General features: G+C 39.8%; 1 protein-coding gene across 1 annotated transcript in view; it reads left to right on the top strand.

Moving 5' to 3' along the window:
* LOC128646979 (solute carrier family 2, facilitated glucose transporter member 11) overlaps positions 1-21,455 on the top strand; it is a 208,966-nt gene that overhangs the window by 26,720 nt on the left and 160,791 nt on the right. Inside the window, exons 2-3 of the mRNA XM_053699790.1 lie at positions 17,113-17,281; positions 17,394-17,491. Coding sequence (XP_053555765.1) covers positions 17,113-17,281; positions 17,394-17,491 — 267 coding nt within the window. The remainder of the gene's footprint in view (positions 1-17,112; positions 17,282-17,393; positions 17,492-21,455) is intronic.

Below are 21,455 nucleotides of genomic sequence, written 5' to 3' on the forward strand. Positions count from 1 at the left end.
GCAGAAGTCTTCATCCTATCCGGGCAGAAGAGGACATCCGGACCGGCAGACATCTTCATCCAAGGGGCATCTTCTATCTTCATCCATCCGGAGCGGAGCCATCTTCTTCCAGCTGACACGGATCCATCCTCTTCAACCAACGCCTACTCGCCGAATGAAGGTTCCTTTAAATGACGTCATCCACGATGGCGTCCCTCGAATTCCGATTGGCTGATAGGATTCTATCAGCCAATCGGAATTAAGGTAGGAAAAATCTGATTGGCTGATCCAATCAGCCAATCAGATTGAGCTCACATTCTATTGGCTGATCCGAACAGCCAATAGAATGCAAGCTCAATTTGATTGGCTGATTGGATCAGCCAATTGGATTGAACTTGAATCTGATTGGTTGATTTAATCAGCCAATGAGATTTTTCCTACCTTAATTCTGATTGGCTGATAGAATCCTATCAGCCAATTGGAATTCGAGGGACGCCATCTTGGATGACGTCATTTAAAGGAACCTTCATTCGGCGAGTAGGCATCGGTTGAAAAGGATGGATCCACGTCGGCTGGAAGAAGATGGCTCCGCTCCGGATGGATGAAGATAGAAGATACCGCTTGGATGAAGATGTCTGCCGGTCCGGATGTCCTCTTCTGCCCAGATAGGATGAAGACTTCTGCCGTTCCGGATGTCCTCTTTTGGTCCATCGGTGCCCGGCTGGGTGAACACGACTCAAGGTAGGGAGATCTTCAGGGGGGTAGTGTTAGGTTTATTAAGGGGGGTTTGGGTTAGAGTAGGGGTATGTGGGTGGTGGGTTTTAATGTTGGGGGGGTTGTATTTTTTTTTACAGGCAAAAGAGCTGATTACTTAGGGGCATGCCCCGCAAAAAAGCCCTTTTAAGGGCTGGTAAAAGAGCTGGTTACTTTTTAATTTAGAATAGGGTAGGGACCTTTATTATTTTGGGGGGCTTTTTTATTTTATTAGGGGGCTTAGAGTAGGTGTAATTAGCCTAATATTCTTGTAATCTTTTTTTTTTTTTTGTAATTTAGTGTTTGTTTGTTTTTGTAATTTAGTTCAGTTTATTTAATTGCATGTAATTGTAGGTAATTTATTTAATTAATTTATTGATAGTGTAGTGTTAGGTTTAATTGTAACTTAGGTTAGGATTTATTTTACAGGTAATTTTGTAATTATTTTAACTAGGTAGCTATTAAATAGTTAATAACTATTTAATAGCTATTGTACCTAGTTAAAATAAATACAGAGTTGCCTGTAAAATAAATATAAATCCTAAAATAGCTACAATATAATTATTCATTATATTGTAGGTATATTAGTGTTTATTTTACAGGTAAGTATTTAGTTTTAAATAGGAATACTTTAGTTAATAAGATTTGATTTATTTTGTTAGATTAAAATTATATTTAATTTACGGGCATGTTAGGGTTAGACTTAGCTTTAGGGGTTAATACATTTATTAGAGTAGCGGCGAGGTCCGGTCGGCAGATTAGGGGTTAATACTTGAAGTTAGGTGGCAGCGATGTTAGGGAGGGCAGATTAGGGGTTAATACTATTTATTATAGTGTTTGCGAGGCGGGAGTGCGGCGGTTTAGGGGTTAATACATTTATTATAGTGGCTGTGAGGTCTGGTCAGCAGATTAGGGGTTAATAAGTGTAGTTAGGTAGCGGCGATGTTAGGGGGGGCAGATTAGGGGTTAATAAATATTATGTAGGTGTCGGCGATGTTAGGGGCAGCAGATTAGGGGTTCATAAGGATAATGTAGGTGGTGGCGGTGTGCGGTCGGCAGATTAGGGGTTAAAAATATTTATTATAGTGGCGGCGATGTGGATGTGGGGGGACCTCGGATTAGGGGTACATAGGTAGTTTATGGGTGTTAGTGTACTTTAGAGCACTGTAGTTAAGAGCTTTATAAACCGGCGTTAGCCCATAAAGCTCTTAACTACTGACTTTTTTTGCGGCTGGAGTCTTGTCGGTAGAGGCTCTACCGCTCACTTCAGCCAAGACTCTAAATACCGGCGTTAGGAAGATCCCATTGAAAAGATAGGATAGGCAATTGGCGTAAGGGCATCTGCAGTATGGAAAAGTCGCGGCTTGAAAGTGAGCGTTAGACCCTTTCCTGCCTGACTCTAAATACCAGCGGGCGGCCAAAAGCAGCGTTAGGACCCCTTAACGCTGCTTTTGACGGCTGACGCAGAACTCTAAATCTAGGCGTAAGAGAGGTGAACGTCTCACTTTTGAATATAACCATTGCAGTAGGAATGTGATTAAGATCATTAATAAGCATTGGATGACTTTGCATAACTGCAACCCTGTCCTCTTCAAATTTCAATACCTGCCTTTAAACACAGTAAAAATATAAAGGACTCCTTAAAGGGACATGAAACTCAAAAATTGTCTTTCATTATTCAGATAGAGAATACAATTTTTAATTATAAAATTTGCTTCGTTCTCATGTTATTCTTTGTTGAAGAGATATCTAGATAGGCACCGTGCACATGTCTGGAGCACTACATGACAGGAAATAGTGCTGCCTTCTAGTACTCTTGCTAATGTATAACATTGTTGCAAAAACTGCTGCCATATAGTGCTGCCGACATGCGCGCCCCTGCTTTTCAACAAAGTTTAACACGAAAACAAAAAAAAATTGATAAAAGAAGTTAATTGGAAAGTTGTTTAAAGGGAAACTAAGCTAAGAAGCCGGCCGACTTTTGGTTGAGAACCTGGGTTTGCGCTTGCTGATTGGTGGCTAAATGTACCCACCAATCAAGCGCAATCCAGGGTTCTGAACCAAAAATGGTCTGGCTCCTTAGCTTCGATTCCAGCATTTTCAAATAAAGATGGCAAGAGAACAAAGAAAAATTGATAATAGCAGTAAATTAGAAAGTTGCTTAAAATTGCATGCTCTATCTGAATCATGAAATTAAAAATTTGGGTTTAGTATCCCTTTAAAATTGCATGCTTTATCAGAATCCTGAATTAAATATTTTGGCTTTTACGTCCCTTTAATAAGGGCTGATATATATGGTCCTTGTTGCAATTGTAATAGTTTTATAAAAGGGGAGTTCTTATTTCATCCTTATACTGACCAAAAATTTAAAATCAATGGCTTTTTTACTTGCAAGTCATAAAAACAGAGGGGTGAGAGAGCCCTGGGATGTAAATCCAATCCTTGTCATATTATCAATGATTTAAGGTGACTCCCCCTGCGTACTTATACACAGCTTCCAAGACCCAAGGAAGTAAAAGATACTCACTGAGTCTCACAAAACTCTGGTACCAAAATCTTGTGAGACAAGTAGTCTCCGGTGTCCACTCTGTGCTGATCCGGTGTGATAAACCTTAGTTTTCTGGCGTGGGCTGTTACTAAAGCCTCTCTTCTCCGCCAATGGATAGCCCCGACTTATGGATCGCCGCACTGAATCCGGATATGTCACCCATTTGACCTGTGATTTGATCAGTGATTCTGTCCAATGGGGAGTATCACCTGCGCGTGAGAGGAGGAAATAGTATGCAAGACTGATGCTGATAAAGATGCAAAAAGGAGTTGTCGTCTTGCAGTAAAAAATATCCACAACTTTATTCGATATCCAAAAGAGTTAAAAAGACAAATGAAAGTGAAGCAACCTGGTTGTAGCAAACATACTGGGCGCAGCACAAAATGGCTTACGTGTTTTGGGCCTCTAGACGTAGTCATAGCCTACTGTGACTGAGTTGTACACTCATTTAAAAAGGGTAAGAAACTACCTCATTCGTTAAAACATTGACACGCCCACATGAGTTAAGACCAATCATAACTCGCTACATACTATGATAACTGAAAACAGCATGGTTAATTAACCCTTTGAGTGCTAAGCACTTTCCCACCTGGGTGCTAATATTTTCTAAGGTTTTTTTTTTTTTTTTGAAAAAACATTTTTTTAACTTTTTTTTTTCTTTTTTACAGACCCCCAAGACTTACACTATTGGAAAGGTTAGGCAATTCCCTTTCCAACAGTGGGTCTTGGGGGTCTGTAGCTGCTTAGATGACTGAGATACAGGCTTCTAAGCAGCATGCCCCCTCCTCCTATACTTAACATTGTTAAGTATAAATAAAGTTGCACGGTGACGTCATCACTTATTGCGACCCGGGGTAGGAGCTGTTAGGAGCCCCCAGATCTCCCTCAAGGTGGGAGAGTGCTCATGACGGCTCTGAGCCGTCATTAGCACCAGAGTGAGAAACTCTGTGGCAGCTCAGAGCCGTCATTAGCACTCAAAGGGTTAATATACACCAAGATTACAAGATATGCGCTAAACCGGGTGCGTAAATAAAGCAAACAAATTAGCGGTATCGCACTCTCCATAGTGCTGCCATTGCAAGTTACAGAAAAACCTTCTTTCGTTGTGCGGTATGGTGCGTTAAGCTCCATACCACACAAAACCCAAGGCCTGACTTGACGTGCTCGTGCACGTTTTCCCCCATAGACATCCATGGGAGAGAAAGTGTTAGAAAAATCTAACACCTGCGATCGCGGAATGGCGATCGCTATAACGCAATCCCCATTAATGTCTATGGGGAAAATAAAGTTACGTTAAAACCTAACACCCCTAACATAAAACCCCTAGTCTAAATACCCCTAATCCACCGCCCCCCGACATCACCAACACTTAAATAAAGTGATTAGACCCTAAACCGCCGCCCCCCGCATCTCTAACACCTAAATAAACCTATTAACCCCTAAACCACCATCTCCCCACATCGCTACTGCTATAATAAACCTATTAACCCCTAAACCACCAACCCCCCGCATCACAAAGACTATAATAAAGCTATTAACCCCTAAACCACCAACCCCCCGCATCACAAAGACTATAATAAACCTATTAACCCCTAAACCGCGGCCCCCCCCCCCCATATCAGAAATCACTAAATTAAACTAAAAAAACTAGGATTAAGCTATAAATAAACCAAACATAACTATTTTAAGAAAATAAAATAAACGAAAAATAAAAAAAAACTAAATTACAAGATTAAAAAACCTAACAATAAGAAAAAATAAAAAAAATCTAACATTACAAATAAAAAACCCCCACTAATATACGAAAAATAAAAAAATCTAAGATTACAAAAAATAATAAACAAAATTATCCAAAATAATAAAAATTAAACCTTATCTAATAGCCCTATAAAAACAAAAAAGCCACCCCAAAATAAAAGCACCCCTAACCTTAAACCTTAAAAGGGTCTTCTGAGGGGCATTGCCCTAAATTAAACAGCTCTTTTACCTAAAATAATTACAAAGTCCCCCCTAAAAGTAAACCCCCCCCACCCAAACAACCCCCCAAAATAAAGGGGTATTTGTATGGGCATTGTCCTTAAAAAGGGCATTCAGTGCTTTTCGCCCATAAAAAGACATTACAGTAACCCCAGAAATCTACTCACAGTTCCTGAAGTCCAGACATCCGTATTTATGCAGGCGGCGAGAAGTCTTTTTCCAGGTGGCAACATCTTCCTCCGTCACGGGGGCATCTTCTATTTTCATCCCGGTGGCACATAGCTGTGGCGGCGCGGAGCTGACCAGGACTAGTGCAACATTTAGCGCGGAGCCTCCTCTTCATGTGATCAGCCAATATAATTTAAGCAGCTCTCATCCTATTGGCTGATTTGAATTTTAGGAATGCAACGGTACCCCAATATAAAAGGGGTACTTTGCATTCAAGCTTCAGTGTGCGGCGTTGATCGCATGAAGAGGAGGCTCCACGCTTGATGTCGTCATCACCGCTGCGGTCCTGTTCAGCTCCACACCACCACGGCTCCGTGCCACCGAGATGAAGATAGAAGATGCCCCCGCGATTGAGGAAGATGTCGCCGCTTGGATGAAGATGGATTTATGGACTTCAGAAACTGTGATGCCCTTTTAAGGGCAATGCCCATACAAATGCCCTTAGGTTTTTACTTTTAGGGGGTTGGTTGGGTGAGGGGGGTAATTTTAGCGAAGATTTTGTTATTATTTTAGGTAAAAGAGCTGTTGAACTTCGGGCAATGCCTTACAAAAGGCCCTTTTAAGGGCTATAGGTATTTTATTGATAGGTTAGGGGGTGTTTTATTTTGGGGGCTTTTATGTTTTTATAGGGCTATTAGATTAGGTTTAATTTGTATTATTTTGGATAATTTTGTTTATTATTTTTTGTAATCTTAGATTTTTTTATTTTTGTGTTTTTTCAGTAATGTTATAATTTACATTTTTTCGTAGTGTTAGGTGTTTTTTATCTTGCAATTTTTTTTATTTTTTTTTCATTAATTTTATTTTTTAAAATAGTTATGTTATTAATGTTATTTTAAGATTATTATAATGTAATTTGAATTTAAAGTATAGGGGATAGTTAGGTTTATTATTATTATTATTAGTTATTTGTAGAGTGCCAACAGATTCCGCAGCGCTATAAACATAGGTGGTATACAAAGAAACATTTATAGGGATCAAATGGTTAGAGGGCCCTGCAAGAGTCACACTGTTGAAGTCAGCTCTTAACCAAACAGCTGGGCTCTTGGGCTTAAATTCTAAGGGGGTTCAAGGGGATAGCAGTGGAGGAGAGGAACTGGTATAAAAAACGGTTAGTGTAGGTTGTATGCATCCCTGAACAGTAGAGTCTTTAGGGAGCGCTTGAAGCTTTCCAAACTAGGGGAGAGTTATGTGGAGCAAGGCAGAGAGTTCCACAAGATGGGAGCCAGTCTGGAGAAGTTCTGTAAACGGAATCTGAGGAGGGTAACAAGAGAGGAGGAGAGTAGGAGGTCATGAGCAGAGCGAAGGGGACGGGAGGGGAGAGTATCTGGGGACAAGGTCTGAGGGCCTAGGTTTAGGGGTTAATAGTTTAATTTAGTGATTTGCGATTTGGGGCAGGCGGTTTAGGGGTTAATAGGTTTACTTTAGTCTTTGAGATGTGGGGGGCTGGCGGTTTAGGGGTTAATAGGTTTATTATAGTCTTTGTGATGTGGGGGGTCGGCGGTTTAGGGGTTAATACTTTATTTAAGTGTTGGCAATGTGTGGGGCCGGCGGTTTAGAGGTTAATAGTTTTATTTAGTGTCAGTGATGCGGGGGGGTCGGGGGTTAAAACATTAATTTTATTAGTAGCGATGTGGGGGGGGCGGTGGTTTAGGGGTTAATAGGTTTATTTAGTGTTGGCTATGTGGAGGGTCGGCGGATTAAGGGTTAATAAATTATTATAGTATTTGCAATGCGAGGGGAGTGGCGGTTTAGGGGTTAATAGGTAGTTTATGGGTGTTAGTGTACTTTATAACATTTTAGTTATGAGTTTTGTAAAACATTTTTGTTTCCCAAAATCCAAAACTACTGGTCTCAGATAGAGGAATGGATTGTGGCGGTATAGACTATAACCTGTAAAACAGGCGCTATGAAAATCCCGCACTCAAAAGCCATTTTTTAAATGCGGAATGGAGAGTTGGGTAAAGGCTAAAACGCTTGCGGTATAGCTGTACCCTGTATCGTAGCGACTTGTAATGCGGGAGATATGCATATTATGCGCACAATGGCTAATTTTTCAGCGGTTTTGCCGTACCGCACCATACCGCAAAACTTGTAGTTTAGGTCATAATTAGTTACGGAGCATACAAAAGGTATATGAACTGCAGGGCAATATCTAGACTTGGAGACTTGTGCAGGCTCGACAGAATATCACTTTATTTAGTACTAGGGGATAAGTCTGCCCAGAGGGCAGTCTATTTAAAAAAAAAAAACTAGGCTGAGTTGCCGGTAATTCAAGAGGCAGATCTGGCGAAACTCAATGCAGACTCAGCTATGGAAATATTATCAGTAATTAAAGATCTTAAGTCAGGTAAAGCGGCTGGCCCAGACGGCCTTACGGGGGAATATTATAAATTATTTAAGAAAGAACTACTGCCCCACCTATTAACCTTTTGTAACGGGATATTGGCGGGAGGGGAGTTACCTAAGGATATGTTACAAGCTAAGATAGTGGTAATACACAAAGAAGGGAAAAATCCGAAATATTGTCGAAACTATAGGCCTAGATCCCTAATTAATACGGATCTTAAGATATTTACAAAGATTATGGCAAATAGACTTAAATTATTTCTGCCCTCACTGATACATAAGGATCAAGTGGGGTTTATTAAGGAAAGAGAGGCTCCCGATAATGTTAGGAGAATTTTGACCCTGGTCGACTTCTTATCAAAGACTCAGACGCCATCTATACTCCTATCACTTGACGTGGAAAGGCGTTTGATAGGGTGGATTGGAAGTTCATGTTTAGGGTACTAGATAAAATGGGTTTCAAGGGTGCCTTTATAAAAGCACTTACAACCATATATTCAAGACCAACGGCAGTAGTAGGAGCGGCAGGATATTTCTCCAGGTCCATAGATATTTTAAATGGGACCTGTCAAGGGTGTCCAATTTCACCGCTTTTATTTGCCATTAGCATTGAACCACTCACAGCATTCATTAGGCAATCAGTAGATGTGTGGGGGTGGAGATAACAGGGGAAGAATATAAATTGACACTATTCGCTGACGATGTGTTGTTAACTTTGACCAGACCTTTGGTTTCTTTGCCTAACTTGTACAATGCTCTGGGGAAATTTTCAGAAATCTCTGGATATAGGATTAACCTTGATAAATGCGAAGCTTTGCCGATCTGCCTCCCACCTCATACAAAAAAAACGGTAGAACTAAATTTCAACCTTATATGGGCAAAGAGTCATATTACATATTTGGGAGTTAAATTAAACAGTACTTTCTCAGACTTATATAGATTAAATTATATACCCATTTACAAAACCATCAGGAGGGACCTAAATAATTGGAAAAAGGGTAGATTTTCGTGGTATGGGAGACTATCAGCTATTAAAATGAACGTTCTTCCCAGGCTGTTGTACCTTTTTAGAGCTCTGCCGATCGGGATTCCCCTGGCAGACTTAAATGCCTTACAAACTGATTTATTTCGCTTCTTGAGAGCAGATGGGAAAGCTAGGATTGCATCACAACTATTGAAACAACACAGACAGGTGGGGGAGTGGGAGTCCCGAACCTGGTAGAATACTACCAAGCCGCTAGATTAGCACAATCTATCATCCTTGAGAAAAAATTACGAGAGGTCTCTTGGCCAAAAATTGAAGCAGATATAGCGGGATGTGAGAGCCCGACAGATCTTCTGTGGGACTCGCTTACAGATCACCAGTAACAATGGAGACAATATATAATTGGCATAAGATTACTAAACAGATCATGTGATTAATTACTCCACAATCCTTATTTCTACCCTTGAAGTTTTTATTGCCCTTGGAACTTAGAAAGGTGGTGGGGAAGTGGGAAAACAAAGGGTTATATAGGGTGGCAGATTTTCTAGACAAAACCACGATTTTCACCTTTAATCAGATCAGAGACAAAATCCAGCCATACACTTTACATTGGTTTCTTTATTTACAGATAACTTCAGCTATAACTAAATATACCTTCAATAGAAGAGGCCTGCCCTTGTCCCCTCTAGAACGAATATGCAACACACAGACCAGAGGGAAACATGTGATCTCACAGATATTCTTATTGCTCCAAGAAAGGAAAATTACCCTCAAATCTTCCCTTATGGAAAGATGGGAGAAAGACGCAGGGGAGACAAGGGAAAGAGAAGCTTGGGAGACAATTCTATTTGAATCTAGTAAGGGAATGATCAGTGCAGATATGAGGGAAAACTGTTTGAAGGTGCCCTTTAGGTAGTATCTTACGCCAGAGCGAACAGCCCATATTCCTCCCCTAAGCACTGCAGCTTGTTATAGAGGCTGTGGGGCAAGGGGTTCATATAGACACATGTGGTGGGATTGCCCAAAAGTACGCCCACTATGGACGAGACTCTCGAAGTTACTTTGAGACACATTAGACAAGAACATTGAATTAACTATTACTCAGGGACTTTTGAATGAAAGGGTAAGAAGGTTGAACTCAGTGACCAACACCTTTATTTAAAAACTCTGTGTACATGCTTACGTATCTGTATAGCTAGGCATTGGAAGGTGGGTGCCCCGAGCTGGTTAGAAGTAATGGATAAGATAAAAGATACCTATACAACGTCAGAACTAGCAGCATGGTCGCAAGGGACTACTGATCATTTTCAGAAAGTATGGTTCTATTGAATTCTGGGGGGAACTCTTGACCTATTATTATCCAAGAAGGAGAGGAGAGGGGGAGGCAACTTGGTAGGGTAGGGATGAGAAGAATGGACGGAGTACCCTAACATTTGATACCTATAGGCCTGGGTACGATAGATATTTTTAGCATTATGCTGATAGACGACCGCTTGACCTATTAGAAGCCATATAGAGTTAATGGAAACACCTGGTAAGGGGGGAGGGGGGTGAGGGGTAGGGGATTATGTTCATTGACCTATAAGGTTCAGTTTAATCTACTATATGTTAAGTTAACAGATATAGCAGTTATAATCTTATGGACTGTGTACTTTATATAACGATCATCTGATGTAAGTGCAGGAAGCTATATGTATATGTCTATGTGATAAATAAGTGCACTTTAATTCATTCTTATTTGATCTGCATGGTCTGTGCTTTGGTTGTAAGATAATCAATAAAAATTATTTCAACTAACAAAAAAAAACTACAAACCCCAAAGCTAAAATTACACAAAATAAAAAATGTAAAATTACAGAAAAAACAACAACAAAACTGTCCAAAATAAAAAAATTAAACCTAAACTAATACCCCTATAAAAAATCCCCCCAAAAATAAAAACGCCCCCTAATCTAATACTAAACTATCAATAGCCCTTAAAAGGGCTTTTGTAGGACATTGCCCTAAGTTAAACAGCTCTTTTACCCAAACAAATGACCAATTACCCCCTAACAGTAAAAGCCTCCACCCACCAAACCCCCCAAAATAAAAAAACCTAACACTAAAAAAAAACTAAACTACCCATTGCCCCTAAAGGGGTATTTGTATGGAGATTGCCCTTGAAATGTGGCGTGGATTTGTCTACCCCGATGCATGGATCCTCAGTGGCTGTCCTCAACGGCAGCGTTCCTCACTGGCGTGGAGGCTCCTCTTCATCCGATGTCCATCATACACTGAAGATTGAATGCAAGGTACCGCATTCAATTTGGGGTACCTTGCATTCCTTCCTATTGGCTGAAATTTTGAAATCAACCAATAGGATTAGAGCTAGTAAAATCCTACTGGCTGTTCAAATCAGCCAATAAGATTTCAGTAGCTCTCATTCAAAATTTCAGCCAATAGGAATGCAAGGTACCCCAATAAATATGGGGTGCCTTGAATTCAATCTTCAGTGTGCGATGGACGATCGCATGAAGAGGAGCCTCCACGCCCCTGATGACCGCCGCTGAGGATCCGTGCATCTGGGAAGCCAGCTCCGCACCTCCGCTCCACGCCGCCTTTGCTCCAGATGAACATAGAAGATGATGGAGCTCTATTGCTGCCCAAACCCTAATCTAAAACTAAAACCCACCCAATAAACCCTTAAAAAAACCTAACACTAACCCCCAAAGATCCACTTATAGTTTTGAAGACCAGACATCCATCGTCAACGAACCTGGGAGAAGTCCTCAACGAAGCGGGAGAAGTGGTCCTCCAGACGGGCAAGAAGTCTTAATCCAGACGGGATCTTCTATCTTCATTCATCCAGCGCGGAGCAGGTCTATCTTGAAGACATCCGGCATGGAGCATCCTCTTCTTACGATAAACTCCCGACGAATGAAGGTTCCTTTAAGTGACGTCATCCAAGATGGCGTCCCTTAGATTCCGATTGGTTGATAGAATTCTATCAGCCAATCGGAATTAAGGTTGAAAAAAATCCTATTGGCTGATGCAATCAGCCAATAGTATTGAACTTCAATCCTATTGGCTGATCCAATCAGCCAATATGATTGAGCTCTCATTCTATTGGCAGTTCCAATCAGCCAATAGAATGCGAGCTCAATCCTATTGGCTGATTGGATCAGCCAATAGGATTTAAATTCAATCCTATTGGCTGATTGGATCAGCCAATAGGATTTTTTTCAATCTTAATTCTGATTAGGGGTTAATTAGGGGTTAATAATATTTAACTCATGTTTGTGATGCGGGGGGAGTGCGGCCAATTTAGGGGTTAATATGTTTATTATAGTGGCGGCGATGTCCGGAGCAGCAGATTAGGGGTTAATAAGTATAATGTCAATGTCGGGGGGTGCAGATTAGGGGTTAATAAGTGTAAGATTAGGGGTGTTTAGACTCGGGGTTCATGTTAGGGTGTTAGGTGTAAACATAAATTTTGTTTCCCCATAGGAATCAATGGGGCTGCGTTACTGAGCTTTACGCTGCTTTATTGCAGGTGTTAGACTTTTTTTCAGCCGGCTCTCCCCATTAATGTCTATGGGGAAATCGTGCACGACTTAAGCAGTGCTGGTATTGGAGTGCGGTATGGAGCACAAGTTTGCTCTACGCTCACTTTTAACGCCGGGTTTATATAAAACCTGTAATACCAGCGCTGTAGGTAAGTGAGTGGTGACAATAACTTGCAAGTTAGCACCGCAACCCCTCATAATCTAGCCGTAAATTAGTTATTTGCGCTGGGGGGTTGGCGGTTTAGGGGTTAATATGTTAATTAGGTTTATTGCGATGTGGGGGTTTGGCGGTTTAGGGGTTAATAGGTTAATTAGGTTTATTGCAATTGGGGGGCTGGCGGTTTAGGAGCTAATAGGTTAATTAGGTTTATTGCGATGAGGGGGGTTAGGCGGTTTAGAGGTTAATAGGTTAATTAGATTTTTATTGCAATGTGGGGGATTGCGCGGTGTAGGGGTTAATATTTTAATTATGTTTATTTGTGGATTTGGGGTTAATTGCTTTAATATTTTGCGATGCGGGGGTTTGCGGTTTAGGTGTTTGTTAATACTTTGTGCGGGAGATTAGGTTTTTATTGTTATTTGTTTGCAGAGCTCGGTTACATGTTTTTTATTTATTTCTTGCGGGTGGTTACATGTTTTTTCGTTATTTCGTGCAGGCGGTTGTGTGTTTTTTGTTTACGGCTTCAGGTTTGCAGCCATCATTCCTTTGAGGATGCGTGCGCAACTGGCAACGGCAACGGACGCGTTACAAACGCGATTATAGTATAGATCATTTAATTTAAGGCTACTAATTCTGGATTTTTTTTTATAGAGGATATAACATTTCTACTGCATTTATATATTTGCATGAGTTTTCCATCAGTGTTTGAATTTCTTGTTGCTAAGCAATGTTTAATTTAATATGGTATATATGTCTTTGAACTATCTATGTCCCTCTTGCAGATTGGTTGTGTTTAGCTCAGTTTAACTTTAATGGATTATGTACTGTCAAATAATTTCTTAGGCTATAAAAAGTGCCTTCATAATATTATTTCATCATTATCATTAGTTCATTTCATCTATTCAGAACTGACACAGTTTAATATGTATAGATTTGCATTAAGTATTTTTCATATGTTTGCATCTGTTCTCTCTCTCATCATGATGCTTTGTGTACTCTGCTGCATAAGATGGTGTTGTATTATGTTGTTATTGTATATATATATATATATATATATTATATATATTATATATGTTGTTATATTATGGTTATACTAATGTGCACCATAGAAAACAGTTTTTTCCAGTTTATATCCTTTCAATACTCCCAAGTCTAAATATTGCCCTGCAGTTCTTATACCTTTTGTATGCTCCGTAATAATTATGGCCTAGGTTTATGAGTTTTGCATTATGGTGCGGTACGGTTATAAGCCGCTGAAAAATTGGCCATTGCTCTGGAAATGGCCGGTAAACACATATTATTAGTCGCGGCGGTATAGCCTTACCGCAAGAATTTTAGCCTGTGACGTATCGTCCATTCCGCACTAAAAAAAATGAGTTTGAGTGCGGGATTTTCCATAGCGCCGTATTACAGGTTGTGCGTTACGGCTAAAATGCTTGCTTCACAGCCTATACCGACACAATCAATTCTGCTATCTGAGACCATTAGCTTATAGATTTTGCGAAACAAAAATGTTTCACAAAACTCATAACTAAAATGTTACAAAGTACACTAACACCCATAAACTACCTATTAACCCCTAAACCCGCCCACCCTCCCGCATCGCAAATTACTATATTACACCCTATTAACCCCTAGTCTGCCGCCCACCCACATCGCCAATCACACTACATGAATGCTATTAAACAACTAGACCGCTAGGCCCACAGATTGCAATAAACTAAAACTATTAACCCTAAAACCGCTGGACCCCCACATCGCAAACACAAAATTAAACTATTAACCCTAAACCTAACACCCCTAACTTTAAATTAAAAGTTACCAATATAAACTATCTTTAAATTAAATAAAAACTTGACTGTGAAATAAAAAAAAACTAACATTTAAACTATACATTAACCTAACATTACTATTGTAATAAAATAAAAAAAAATCTACTAATTAAAAAACCCTAAATTAATATTATAAAAAAACCCTAACACTACGGAAAAAAAAACAACCTATTACTACGAAAAAATTACAAAAATCTAACATTACAAAAAATAATAAACACTAAAATTACATAAAAATAAAAAAACTCTAAGATTACAAAAATAAAATTATCAAAATAAAAACAATTACACCTAATCTAATAGCCCTATAACAATAAAAAGTCCCCAAAATTAAAAACACCCCCCTACCTACCCAATAGCCATTAAAAGTGCCTTTATGAAGGGCATTGCCCTAAGTTAAACAGCTCTATTACATACAAAAATTACAAAGTCCCCCTCAACAGTAAAAACCCATACCCAACCAACCCCCCAAAATAAAAAACCTAAGTCTGAAAAAAACCTAAAGCGACCCCATAACCCTAAAGGGGCATTTGTAAGGGCATTAAGCTCTTTTACACTGCCCAAACCCTAATCTTAAAAAAAAACACAAAAAAACCAACTAACACTAACCCCAGAATATCTACTCACGGTTCCTGAAGTCCGGACATCCATCTCCATCCAGGCGGCGAATCTTATCCATCGCGGGGGCGTCTTCTTCTTACATCCCGGTGTGGGGCCCCTAATGTTTCACCCTCTTGTAACTTGCATCTGATGGCCAGGAAACTGACTTCTGGCAGCAGTATCATTTCTTCTTGCATACACTGTCAGAAAAAAGGGTACGGTTGGGGTCCGTTTGTGAACACTTAGGGTACAAATTGATATGGTTGGACCCTCAATGGATCATAATTACACCTTAAGGAACTAATATGTACCATTTAGCTTTAAATAAGGTACACAATATGTTTCCAACTGTCAAAGGGTCCATGTCTGTACCATTTAATCCCCACAAGGCTTCAAGGCTGCCCAAACCCTGCAAGTCCATATTCATTTGTACACCTAATTTATTCATATTCACATAACTGGCAGTCACCCAAAATTAATGCAACATACATGTTGTACAGCAAAATAATTATGTTCAATTGTTTTTAGTAATATGCAAGAAGCGGGCAAAGCAAAAAAACAACAAACTTAATAACCTCATATATTCAATGATACTGTGTTGCAGGTTTAAATAGCAAACAAGCACTTTTTTTAATGTTTATATTTAGAACATAAGATGTTAACTCTTAAACATAAAGCAAATGCATTAACTAAAATTACAAATATTTTTTTTGTTTTAAACTCTACTAAAATAAACAAGAGACTGTTTAAGAACCAGTTTCTTAAAAAAAAATAAAATTGTAACCGTTCCCCAGACACATTACATGGACATTGTGTATCACACCCATAGCGCCATCTGATGGTTGAAAGTGCCTTGACATGTGTAACCACAGCTCCATACTATGGTAGCAGGTTCCATCACCAAAATGTGTATTGGGGAAATAGACTAATTTGCATATATTTTGCATAGAGCTGACCAATCTCAATGTATGGTTGTGAGTTTTATCGTTTATCCCTCCCCCAAATCCCCCTTCTTTTTGTTAGTGTTATATTTTACTATTATGTTGTTTTCTATATATTTATGTTTTGTTTGTTTTTTAAACAATTTTTATTGTAGAGAAAAGAATACACATTACAGTGAAAATAATAAACAACCATAGAGCTGTACATACAGGTATTCAGGATATCTCTTATGATTTAACAGTGCTAGGCAATAGGTCAGAGGAGAGTGTCCATTACAAGGAGACTCTTGTTAAAACTAGTATCTGGAATGACTCCCATAGGATCGAATGTGATTAATTATCAGGCACGGTATAGAATAGGAGTAGTTCATGTAAGTTAGTAATGATACATACCGCCTGTTGCGTGGCCATTCTACAGATTCAGTACAACACTTACGTCTCCAACTGGTATATTTGCATAGAAAGTGTATCCTCACAATCAATAGTAACATAGAGACCATAACATTTACAAAACACTATGCCTATGCAGGCAAGAGGTAAGAAGAAGGAAAAAAGAGAAATAAAGGTGGGTTTAAAGAGAGGGGAAAAGGCAAAGAAGAAAAGGAGGAAGGGAAGGTTTAGTAATTTGAAGGATTGGTCCGGGTGGGGTAGTCCACCTCAATATTGTAGGAACTGTTGGGCTACCCGTGAATGTAGGAGAGTTTGCCAGTAAAATTGTATGTTATGATAAAGGGCAAAACTGCCGTTCTTAAGGTGTGCATATTCTTCTATCTCTAATAACTCTGAGGTATTGCGCAACCATTCCTGCCGAGTTGGAATCTGGGCAGATTTTCCACTTGCGTGCAATAAGTAATTTGGCTCCATTCAAGCTGTATTGCAGAAGTTTCCATTTGATTTTGCATATTTTCCTTTGGTTTGTAGTTTAAAAGGGCTGTGGTTGGGGGTAATTCGAATTGTTCTCCCATAATAGTTTTCAAACTGTGAGTAATGTCTTCCCAGAATGGGAACAATTTTGGGCAGTGCCACCAGATATGGGCCATTGTGCAGGAGACCCACAACCTCTCCAACATGAAGCATTAGATTTGGGATATATACATTTAAGCCTGTCAGGGGTAAGGTACCATCTAAACAGAATTTTATGGTTAAGCTCCAGTAATCTAGGGGAGGAGGAGGACTTGGCAGAGTTATAACATATGTTATCCCATTGCTCTTTAGGTATGGAATCCCCAAGTCAGTTTGCCAGTGGGAGTCATATGAAGGTGTAGGTAGAGTGAGGGTGTCGTCTAACAGTATATTTGTTATGGACAGTGATCCTCTAGGTGTTATTCCCCAAGGCAGAGTTTTTCAAATTCTGTCAATTCCCTCAATAAATCCTGTCTATGAGGTGAGGAACTTAGTAAATGTGTAAGTTGAGCATATTTTAGCCATCGGGAGAAGGCTCCACCGGCCAGGTCTTTAAGTTGTGGTCTCGGTTTCAATTTCCCTCCCTCTGTCAGGCAAGTAAACGATATCATTGGGCTTGTATCTGGAGAATACGATTCGCTCGGGATAAGTCCCTTATGAGATTCCGCATTTATCGGTATTGGTATCATAGGTGAGATGTATGTCGTGAGACCCTTGGTCTTAAGTCGCATAGTGTCCCAAGTACGAAAGTAATGAGCATATAGCGGGGAGGCTCTGGTCAGTATGGGTCTGCATGTTTGTTTGATCCAGCATAGCGGTCCTATCGCTGGTGAGCTCAACAGGAAGGAGTCTATGGAGGTCCAGGCTTTTGTATGTGTATTTTCATGCCATTCTAGGATTTTTTGCAGTACTACAGCCTTGTAGTATTGAGATATTAATGGCACCCCCATGCCCCCCCTACCCAAGGGTTTCGTCAAGATCCTTTTACTGATACAAGGTTTTACTTTTCCCCATATGAATGAGTTTATCATAGATTGTAGTTTTGTCAGATAAGTCAGTGGCAGTTGTATTGGTGCGGCTTGGAGGAGATATAGGATTTGAGGTAAGGTGGTCATTTTAACTGCCTGGATCCTTCCCCACCAAGACAGGGGTTTCTCCTGCCAAGAGTCAAAATCTTTCCTAAGTTTGTATAGGAGCAGTGTGTAATTATATTTAAATAACTTATTAATAGAGGGGGCCAGATAGACTCCGAGATATTTGATTTTATCTTGGAGTAGGGTGTATGGGCATAGGGTTTTGAGATTCTCGAAGCTTTCTTTTGGCAGGTTTATATTAAGGATTTCAGATTTTCTAGCATTGATCAAGAAGTTAGAGTGGGTACTAAATCTCTCAAATTCTGTCAATAAGTATGGCAGGGACTTATGTGGGTATGTAAGTAAGGTGAGGACGTCATCAGCGTACAGGGTAAGCTTATACGTGTTGGGACTTAGCTGTAGGCCGGTGATATGTGTGTTTTTCCATATGTGGGCCACCAGGATCTCGATTGATATGGCGAACAGCAGAGGAGACAGGGGGCACCCCTGTCTCGTACCGTTTCGGATTCTAAAGCTGTCAGAGAGTGTGTTATTCACCCGGACCCTAGCAATCGGTTGAGAATAAAGGCTAAAGATCCTCTGGAGCATCATGGGTCCAATACCAATGGTGGTCAGGCAGAGCCTCAAGAAAGGAATCCAAAAAGTATCAGTCAGCACCTGAACTACTTTGCACACCATGTAGGGGTACCACCAAACCCTACTAAATGTAGTGAAAGTCCCAGAAAGTATGGCAGAAATAAGTAGTTTAATCAATGGTCTTTATTGGAGCACAACAAACAAGATAGCGACGTTTCGGGAGCTTCCTCCCTTTGTCAAGCATGAAAATCTGTGGTAACAAACTTCTTAATATACCCACACCCACCAGGGGGCAGCAGAGAGTAATTTCCTCCTGTACAAGGTATAATTTAACCCATTCACTTCTTTAGGATATTACAAGAGTTTTAACCACATAATTATACTACAAAGATACATTTAAAAAAATATATATTAAATTGTTTCTATATACATTCAATATATACAATCAAAATTGATACAATGTTCAACTATATATACACAGCAAGAATCAATCCTTATAAGAACCAAGACTAATCATTATTGGAGATGCAAGCATTGATTCACAAGAAAAGAACATGAGCACAGAAAATCTCAACCCAATTATATTCTATAGGAACACTGACAAGTCCCAATCTTTATTAAGACCCACAGGTTGGAGGGTATTCAGTTCAAATATCCAGAATCTCTCCCTTTGATGAAGCATTAGCTCCCTATTACCTCCTCTCCTAGGAATGGGAACAAAATCAATTACTTGGAAGCGGAGTTGATTGATGGCATGTCCTACTGAATTAAAATGGCAGGCAACAGGGGATTTTTAATTCTTTGTTCTAATAGAGCTCTTATGCTCTACTATTCTATCCCTAATGGACCTAGTGGTCTCACCCACATAGCTCCGCCCACAAGGACACTTATTAAACAAATTACAAATTTTGAGTGACAAGTATAGAAGTTCTTAATCTGGTTATTCTTTGCCTGAGCTGGGATGGTAAAAAAACAGATCAGTCTCCCTTATCCCTAGGCACAATCAGTCTCCCTTATCCCTAGGGCTACACTGTTGTCTACTGAACCAAAAAACCATCACCCCCCCAAAAAAAGGCAAGGAGGAAAGAAGGGGTGAGACAAAAAGAATGTTTTTTGTGTCAGAATACAACTGTGAGAGCTATAGGATTAATAACATTATTAGGAAGCACTGGCCTTTATTGTCAAATGCTATCCTAAAATTTCTGAGTTTGTTGAGAACCCAATGCCTGCCTTTAAAAGGGGCTATAATTTGCAACAAAAACTGGTTAGGGCTGACATTGGAAGTTCTAAGATTAGGGATGGCCAAAGATTTTTGACTGACAGGAATAGAGGTTGTTTTCCATGTCTGGGATGTTCATGTTGTGGTAACATGATTAAAGGATCTGTTTTTTACCATCCCAGCTCAGGCAAAAAATACCAGATTAAGAACTTCTATACTTGTCACTCAAAATTTGTAATTTATTTAATTAAGTGTCCTTGTGGGCGGAGCTATGTGGGTGAGACCACTAGGTCCATTAGGGATAGAATAGTAGAGCATAAGAGCTCTATTAGAACAAAGAATGAAAAATCCCCTGTTGCCTGCCATTTTAATTCAGTAGGACATGCCATCAATCAACTCCGCTTCCAAGTAATTGATTTTGTTCCCATTCCTAGGAGAGGAGGTAATAGGGAGCTAATGCTTCATCAAAGGGAGAGATTCTGGATATTTGAACTGAATACCCTCCAACCTGTGGGTCTTAATAAAGATTGGGACTTGTCAGTGTTCCTATAGAATATAATTGGGTTGAGATTTTCTGTGCTCATGTTCTTTTCTTGTGAACCAATGCTTGCATCTCCAATAATGATTAGTCTTGGTTCTTATAAGGATTGATTCTTGCTGTGTGTATATAGTTGAACATTGTATCAATTTTGATTTGTATATATGATTATATATAGAACAATTTAATATATATTTTTTTAAATGTATCTTTGTAGTATAATTATGTGGTTAAAAACTCTTGTAATATCCTAAAGAAGTGAATGGGTTAAATTATACCTTGTACAGGAGGAAATTACTCTCTGCTGCCCCCCTGGTGGGTGTGGGTATATTAAGAAGTTTGTTACCACAGATTTTCATGCTTGACAAAGGGAGGAAGCTCCCGAAACGTCGCTAATCTTGTTTGTTGTGCTCCAATAAAGACCAATGATTAAACTACTTATTGCTGCCATACTTTCTGGACTTTCCCTACATTTAGTAGGGTTTGGTGGTACCCCTACATGGCGTGCAAGTAGTTCAGGTGCTGACTGATACTTTTTGGATTCCATTGATTGTTTGGTACCACTGTCTTTTCGTGCACTTGTTGGGAAATTTGTCCTGCTAAAATGGAAGAAGCACAACAAAGTTGGAAAACTTTTTCATACTCTGATACAGAGGCCGCAAGGATCACTACCTAACTAAAGGTTCTAGAGATTTTTTGAAGATGGCACCATCAGAATCTGTTTCTAATGATTATGAGGAAACTGGCAAAGAAGAAATTGGCTTATGACCTACACGCTACTTACCCTGAGTGAGTACCATAGGGTGAAACGGATCCCCGTGGTTTGAGAATGACAGCTCGCCCTACACTATGAGGGATAACAAATTCTATTGTGATGTATTCGAAACATAATACTAAACAATGTTCGATGGACTTGTTGGTTCTCACTGTGGATTGCTAACAAAGAAACGGCTGAGCAACAACAACCGAAACTCAAGGAAATGGAGTCTGAAATTGTTAACAAACTTACCGACTGAAGAATCATCTAAATTGCTCACCCAGGTTGAGGCTACTGTGGGGGAGTTGAAAAACTCCATAGAGATCCGTAAGCGCACCAAATTTGCCAGGGACTGAGCAGTTATTACTCCCCTGGGAAGGGTTGTACAGGTGGCGCTACGATCTGGAGGGCACTTCAGACGAGGGACTTCCGGTAGAGGCAGACATCATTTCGGGCGCCAGCACGTAGCAA

The sequence above is a fragment of the Bombina bombina genome, chromosome 2 (genome assembly GCF_027579735.1).
Source record: "Bombina bombina isolate aBomBom1 chromosome 2, aBomBom1.pri, whole genome shotgun sequence".
Classification (NCBI taxonomy): domain Eukaryota; kingdom Metazoa; phylum Chordata; class Amphibia; order Anura; family Bombinatoridae; genus Bombina; species Bombina bombina.